Source organism: Sceloporus occidentalis, unplaced genomic scaffold, assembly GCF_023333645.1.
Source record: "Sceloporus occidentalis isolate IW3139 unplaced genomic scaffold, rSceOcc1.0.p SCAF_79, whole genome shotgun sequence".
Taxonomy (NCBI): Eukaryota; Metazoa; Chordata; class Lepidosauria; order Squamata; family Phrynosomatidae; genus Sceloporus; species Sceloporus occidentalis.
Window position 1 is genome coordinate 2,871,193 of NW_028317059.1, and position 8,194 is coordinate 2,879,386.

The 8,194-nt window shown below is 40.4% G+C and overlaps 1 protein-coding gene across 1 annotated transcript; it reads right to left on the reverse strand.

Annotated features, from left to right (window-relative positions):
• Positions 1-3,362: 3,362 nt before the first annotated feature.
• Positions 3,363-7,994, reverse strand: LOC149285429 (josephin-2-like). Its single transcript, XM_089495432.1, has 4 exons — positions 7,876-7,994; positions 7,186-7,311; positions 6,160-6,354; positions 3,363-3,474 (listed from the first exon to the last, which is right to left on the reverse strand). The coding sequence occupies exons 1-4, from the start codon at positions 7,992-7,994 to the stop codon at positions 3,363-3,365; spliced, it is 552 nt and encodes a 183-aa protein (XP_089351558.1).
• Positions 7,995-8,194: the final 200 nt, after the last annotated feature.

Consider the following 8,194-nt stretch of genomic DNA (forward strand, 5'->3'; position numbering starts at 1 on the left):
AATGTGTTTCTGTGTGCACATGAAACATCACAGAGTAGACTGGGAATAAAAGTCTACACAAGTCTTAGTAATGAAAAAATATATATTTAGTCCCTATTTTGTTCATTGTGTTGTATAAATATGCAGATGGCATATCAGAAATAAGGGATACCAGCAGTAGCTTGACGAGGCAGTAGTCATACAGAAGGAGAACTTTCTAGTGTTTAACATCCCACCATAGAATAAATAGCAAGTAGCCAGATTATATTGATCAAATAAAAGCAGAAATTCCATTATTATAATTTTATTATGAGTTTAACCCGAAATCTTTTGCACATTGACTGCTATGTGTCTGGGGCAATTCTTGGTAATTCAGTTCCATATTAAGACCTTTCAGGTCCCTAGGTGCACTTGCATGCATACACACACACACACGTGTAACTAGACACCCACTGAGAACCCACCTTCTGTCTACAGTAGTCTACACAGTACAGTGATATTTGGCTGGTGGAGGTGGATTGGCAGATCATCGCTTAGCGCACAGGGGTCCTCTAGACATGTGGCTAATGGATAGTCCACCACTGATCCACTCCCCCTGCGAGTTATGCCTCTTCTGCTCCTCTCCCAATTCCAGTAGAAAGAGTTAAACTTCCAGGTAGCATACACAGAGCGATGCCAATCAAGCTCTTCCAGTGGACATTATATATTGTAATCTTTTAGTAGACGTAATATATTTAAGTCAATCTGTCCGCTCACAAAATCTTTGCAACTCAACAGATTCTAAAATATACCTTTGCATTGTGGACATCCTCATTGTACTTTTATTAAAAGACAAAATAAACAGAACTTGAATTCTTAATCCGCTAAACTTGTTTCTCATATTATTATTTCTTTTACAGGAATATACAGAATGTCGTCAACATTTCCAGTGATGCAAAATGATGAGATCCACTAAGAATTATATACCTATCTTAATAATGAATGAACCTCTGTACTAATGTGTAATCTTCTGCTCAAACAACCTAGTTTTATTCCCATCACGGGCGGTTGTTAGGATGATAGAGGTCTACGCTACTTAAATAAAATATCATTAAAACTATTTTTTTGTTTCACATATATTTAATAAACATGAATACACAGACACTTTCCTGCATTCAGGTTTTCCACCTGTATGTATGAGGGCCAACTCGGCCCTTCTCAGAAGGTTATTTCCTATATATTGACTGTGCACAAGGTACAGCTAAAATGTTTCACATGATCGCAACTTGCTTGAAAATTATACATACCCAAACATTGACAAATGTATTATTCAATGTATACCCTATGGACTAGCTCCCCCCAAATTTTTCTCTAAGGCCTTTAAATAGCTCAAGCCATATCTAGCAGAGGGTAAGATTATATTATATATAATTATACGATATATATATATATATATATATATATATATATATATATATATATATCGTACAATGATTGACAGGAAATGTGTCACTGTTTAAAATATAAACTGACAAACACATTTTTTGTTTGTTTATAATAAACTGCAACACATTTTTTGTTTATTAAATGGTTACACAGCATAAAGATGAAACCGTGGATAAATATTAAGAGAAGTTTTAGAACAGAAGAGTGTTATGATACACCAGAATTCTCGACGAAAGAGTCATGATATCAATAGCGAGTCAAACCTGATGCTTTGTACTCAAAGCTAAATTCCAACCCTAGAAGAGATGGGGAAACTGCACCCCCTAGTGCCTAACAATATAAAATGCAGGGGCTGGGTAAGAGGGGCTTACCAAGCAGTTACCCTTCTCACTCTGCTATTAATACACTAAATTAAAATATCCTTATAGAACCTATTACAACTGCCACTGTGAATTTCACATTCTGTTCATCTTTTCCTGCAGTGTGGATTTTATGTCAGTTTGATCTAGTCTTTTAATTTGCCCCTTCTCTTTGTAATACCTTTGTTCAAAAGATCCAGATATCACAACAGAAGTTTGGGCTTCTCCTTTGCTACCCTTGCAAGCCTTTTCTATCACAATGTACTTGGCTTCGTCGTCCGACAGCCTGCTGATTTTTGTCCCAGCGAGCCGTTAAACCTAACTGGGAGGAGGAACACTTCAGTTTTGGGTTTGAGCACTTGCTGAAGGCCATTATCTACAAATGGAGAAAATGCGGTGAACCTTCCCAGGAGTGGCCGGCCTCAAAAGCACCCAGACTACATGGAGGCCTTTCTTGCTGAGGTCAGTGTTCTCGATTCCATATGAGAAAGACTGTGCAAAAAATGGCACCCGTGGGAGTTGCAAGACGAATATTACTGCTGACTTCTGCGGACTCTAAAGTGGAACATGGGTCCTGTTTCATCTGTATGATGATATGGGGCTGGATGACTTTGTCATAATTGATGGAACCATAAATTGTGCTCTCCATCAGTAAATCCTGAAGTAGAAACCCCCCCCCCCATCAGTTTGTGACCTAAATCTCAGTGTAGTTGAGTTATGCATAGGGACAATGATCCAAAGCACAAAATAAACACAATGAAGGTCTTGGAGTAGCCTCATCAAAGTCCTGATTTAAATCTGATGGTGATCTGATGAGATGCTGTTGCATGACCTTAGAAAGGCAGTTAATTCTCCCAAAACCTCCAATGTAGCAACAATTCTGCAAAGAATAGGCCAAAATTCCTCCACAGCGATGTAAAAAAAACAAAAAACGTATTGCAAATGTTTAATTGCAGTTATTTCCGCCAAGGGTGGCACAATCAGTTATTAGGGGCAAATTACTTTTTTTTCCTTCAATAAATGAAATGATCCTTTAAAAAGCGGCATTTTGTGTTTACTCACGTCTGTCTTATCGTAAAATTAGTTTGATGATCTGAAATATTTAAATATGCAAAAATAGACGAAATCGGTTCTCACAGCACTGAATCTATAGTATTATATCAAGTTTACAATCAGTGTGAACTTAAGAAGAACAGCACACATTGAATCTGTCTGCGTAGTAATAAAGCCAAATGCAAGCGAAAGTAGTGTTTTTCATTAAAAAAGGAAGAAATCTTTAATAGGATTACAAAGAAAAGGTTTGCATTGAATATGTTAATATGCAGCTATGTGTAGAAAAGCGAGGATTGTTAAGGCATCATTGGAAATGGATATCAGTGCAAGAGTTTAAATGAACAGTTTCACACATGCCGTTTTATAACAAAACTTCTCTCGTACTTGCAGTTACAAGGTCGACTTGTAGCATCAGAGCAAGAGCTCCAATAAATAGAGTTAAGGGAACAAGCCCATAAAATAACTTAAGAAACCTTTGGGCGAGCAGCTCAGCACAGCTGAGCCGAGGCGTACACAGATGTCCATGTTCTCCGCAAAACTCCATTTTCATGAGGCACGTTCTTCAGCATTTATCCAAAGCCTTGCCTCCTCAACGTCCTTCCGAACAACCAACAGAACTTCACATGAGCCTCTGGAGATGCAGTCCTGCAGGAACTGTCTGTTGGTGAAATAGACAAAGAAAAAAGCCCATATAAATCAAAATCATGAAATGTCATTTATCAACATGTCAATAAAAACACAAAGAAATACATTTATCTAAAATAACATTTTTAATAGCAGGCCTTATCTGTGTAAAGATCTAGCGAAGCACACATGTGAGCAACATACAATATAGTGATAAACATTTAGGGCGACTCAGTCTCATCCTTCTATATCAGGGGCGTCCAACATGCGGCCCGAGGGCAACCGATCTTACGCGGGCCGCGCCTCGAGCCCTGCTACAACAAGAGCCCTGCTACTTACCTGTGGAAGGGTCTTTTGTACTGCATAGAGGAAGCGGAACCCAGCAAAGTTCACGTGACATCACATGACTCTGCTCCAGTCCTGCTTCCTCTGTGCAGAACCAGAGAACGCAGAGGGATGCCACGCCCCCCTGCTCAAGTCTGTGAGCGGCATAGAGGAGCTACAGTGCAGGTAAGGGGGGTGGGAAGGGTGTTTGAATGAGTATGCGTGATTGAGGGAATGAATCTGTGAATGAATGAGTATATGTGGATGTGTAAGTGCTGGAACCTAGGCATGATGGGACTGTGATTGCTGTTAGCAATCACACTCCTATCATGCCAAGTCAGCCAGTACATGCTGAAACCTAGCTAACTGCCCCCCTTGTGTATTGATGCTGCCAGCAGTATGGGGTCTGCACATCACTTACAGCCACCCTGTACCAGCATGTACTGGCTGACTTTGCTGTTAGCAATAACACTCCTATCATGCCAAGTCATATTGCTATTTTTTTTGTCCAATTGTGGTGTGTTACCTACTTTTATAAAAAATGTGAGTTTTTATTATTATTTTTAAAAGTGGGGGGTCATTTTCGGTTTTGGCTAAGTGAACCATGAATGTTTTGGTCCAGAAGTATTTCATTTTTACTTAACCAGAATCCTGAATTTGTAGTCACAAAACTTTCTAGGCCCAGAAATCAGTGAGAGGAAAAGTAAAGGTTTTGTGTCATTTACTTTATTTTAATCTGCATATCTTATTAAAGGCCTTATTTTCTCACAGTGAAAAATGAGTGCGGCCCTCGCACGTATACAATTCTGATGAAGTGGCCCACTGGAGAAAAAACTTGGACACCCCTGTTCTATATGGTCCCAGGGGGCTCCTTAAACCTTATATGATAGTGCCATGCCATCTATGTCCCATTTTGCAAATATATATATTTCAGGCAACCTGGTATACATGAACCTACACAAGTATTAGGTCGGATACACATTTATGGATTCGTTGTGTAGAAAAGTGACATTTATAAAGTCAGCTAACATCTATGATCAGGAATGAACTCTGGATGAAAATCAGCATGTATCCAATAGACAGCTACACGGTAAACTCTTACACTTTTAAAGCATGCAGCTGTGTGTATTGACTGAACCGGCATCAATAAAATTATTACAGTCATTATTTCTCACATACACTGGTCATGTCAATGAAAGACTTGTTGTTTTACACAAGTGTCATTGAAATGAGTAATAGCAGAGGGTAGCTGTTCATTCGGAGTACTTTTACCTGACCACCCAACGTGCGCAAGGCATCTCTCATACCTCAAAGTAGAGCCCTGCGCGGGACTGCTTTTTTAATCCCGCTCCCGCAGATTTTTTGCGCACACTCCTGCCACATTTGTGGCCAATCAAGCCCACCTCCTTACCTGAACTGCAGATTTCCCGCGTGGTGCCCTCGAGTTGCTCCCTCACAGCGTCTCTTCTCTTGCTCCGCCCAGGAACAAGGCGGAGTCACGGGAAGTCACGTCACATCACGTGACTCCGCTTTGTTCCTGGGCGGACCAAGAGGAGAGAGACGCTGTAAGGGAGCAGCAGGAAGGCAGCCTTGCGGGACTGCGCAGGAAGTCTGCAGTTCAGGTAAGGAGGTGGGCTTGACTGCGCAGGATAACGGGACCCGCAGGTACAGTGCCTGACCGCCCGCAGCCCCAGCAAGACCGCCCGCAAGTTTTTTGGCGGGTCCCGCCTCCCAATGCAATCCTCTACCTCAAAGCATACAAAAGGTTATATATGTTTGTTGTTTTGGGTTTTTTTTTTTTGACATATTTAAACGACTATTACGGCAGATATCTAACTGTGCATCCCCTATCTTAAATATTACGGTAGGTGGAAATATTTAAAAAGATAGATTTCCAAATAGATGAAATTAAAATTTAAAGGGACCACACAGCTATCATATGCATTCACGTGCATTCGATGGCTGTAGTATCCCTTTAATCACAGTTTAAGGTCCCATGGATACAGGTTACTTTGTAAGATGAACACAAGACTGATGATTTGCAATGCTGATGGGTTATACGGCTGGGCACACAAACAAGATGTACCGGGTAACTTTCCAAGTACTTTATAGCACTTCGAAGAATGAGCCCTTTCAAGTATGTAAATCGAGCATAACCAAGTAAAAATATCCCAGTGTATTATTAGGCTTAGCAATGTCTTTAATCACAATGATTCACAGTCTAAGGTGACTCAGTTAATTATAGAAACCAAATCACTATAAGTAAGCAAAATATTTACCAGGAATTGGCTTGGAAACCTGGTCCATCAGCATTAACCTGTCACATGCTTTACATAAACTAGTTTAATGTGTCTGTTTAGACTCTAACTGACGAAACTGCATTGTGATTACTTACTTGAGCTCTGTGGGACCACCAAGTTTGGCAGGGGCTTTCAGCTTGGAGTCCAGATTATAATAAACGCCATTAATTTGCCGCACTGTGATCCAGTGTTTGCGCGTGATCGGGAGAGAGAGGAAACCCAAGGAGATGGGCGACGGGATGTTTAAGATGAATCCAAAGATCTCACTCAGGACTAAGCTTTCCAGAGACCTTTTTTTTTTTTTTTAAAGAAACAAACAAAAAGTAGTAAAACATAAATAACCCTTAAATAACAAAATCTAACCAATTACTTAATAATTCAATTAACCAAACGCAACTTGGATTTTTACAGCCTTTTTAAAACACTTTAAATTGGTAAAATATCACATTTTGTTGCACAGTAAAAAAGTAGTTAGCATTTATATAAATAAATAAAAAATATGCACCATTCACCTGATTTTCAGTCTTTATGGAGAGTGGGCTTTGGACACACCATGCATGTCAACAATACACTCTACACCATGCAGCAGTCCCGTCAACTGAAAACTCATAAGCTAAAGCTGCTTTACTGATTTTTTCCTACACATTAGCAGAATTAGCTAATTGGCCATCACAATGAATAAAGAAAATGTTTACGAAGGGTCATGTTTTTTTGAGGGATGAAGACTAAACTGTGTATGATGTAATAATTATTCATGGGCTGCTTTATTATGTATACTTGCTCATTAACACAAATAGTGACTCACTATCCAAAACACATAGGACCAAGAAGTTTAGCTGTTATTAAAGCAAAGATTATAATGGGGGAAATCCGAGTGATTTTCTAGGGACCCCCAGTTGGGTTCTAAAGACCCACTAATCTCTCTAGAATTTCCCGAAAATGATGCGATAAACAAAAAGAATAGAGTAAGAAGCTGAAATCATTGTGGTGTTACCTCTAAACACACAACCTTGAAGCAGATGGGCTACAGGGGCAGAATACCATGGTGGGGCAGTTACGTTTCTTCATCCGGCTTGTGATCTCCAAGTAAAATACTTCTACTTAGAACCCCCACCACTTACTTTCTTTTGTCCCACCACACAGCCGCATAGTCTAAAGTCTGAAGAGCTACCATGATAACATTGACATCATAGTTTCCAGTTCCCAGAAGACTGCGGTGAGGGTTAATCATGGTGTTCGGCGACAACCTGAAAGAGAAGAGGATTTGTTATGCAATAAAAGTAAAAATGTACACACACAGATGAAAGCATTAAATAAAACAGCTAATTACAAAAAAGTACGTTATATGTCACTTATTTCTCATATAGCGCGCTACATCAAGACAGCATTTCTAACTACTCGGCTTCTGATGGGACATCCTAAAGTGCCTGAGGAACCTGGACGCCAACCAAGTAATCAGGACTGTTTTAGAAAAAGATGGAAAGACAGGAGGCATATTCATTATACGACCACATAAATGAAAAAAATTATAGTCATTAAATCTTTATAATGCCAGACCAGGGAGGCGCATCAATGTTATGCTACTGATCAGCAGTTTACATCTGTCACATAATCATAAACCGGACTACTCTAAGGAAGTGATCCTCACTATTAAAATAAATCCACTAATCTTCCTCCCAGCCCATTAAACATCTCATAGATAATGACTGGATCCCCCACCAGGAACAATGCCTCCTTCCAATCCCGGTGATAACCTCATCCTGACAGCTGCCCCCCACCCCCTGCTGTTCGGGGTTAAACTCCCCTCTCACCCTCGGCAGATCTCCTCCGCTCGCTGCTGGGTAATTTCGGGCTTCTGAAGCAGGTTGTTCAGTGCGTGAACCGCACACAGCTCAAGCCGCTGCCGCTCGTGAAACACCGGCTCCATCATCCAGAACTCGGACCCAGCCGGAGAGAAGCAAGACAACGAATAAAGTAACTTCCGGTCATGTGACCAGACGCCTGGTGGGCGCGTCAAGGGAGGGGAAAAAATTGTCAACAAATTCTTACTACAAACCTTGCGCATGCTCTGTGTTTCTTGCTGTGGAACTGTGTCCATACTTGCTGCATTAATCACCATGACTCACAGAG

Bases quoted from the DNA above. Each gene is read 5' to 3' on its own strand.
- LOC149285429 (XM_089495432.1), bottom strand. From the start codon at position 7,994: ATGATGGAGCCGGTGTTTCACGAGCGGCAGCGGCTTGAGCTGTGTGCG. The intron at 7,312-7,875 runs GTGAGAGGGGAG...CTTCTCTTTCAG, and splicing joins GCGGAGGAGATCTGCCGAGG to GTTGTCGCCGAACACCATGA. The intron at 6,355-7,185 runs GTAAGTGGTGGG...AAAAAAAAAAAG, and splicing joins GTGTGGTGGGACAAAAGAAA to GTCTCTGGAAAGCTTAGTCC.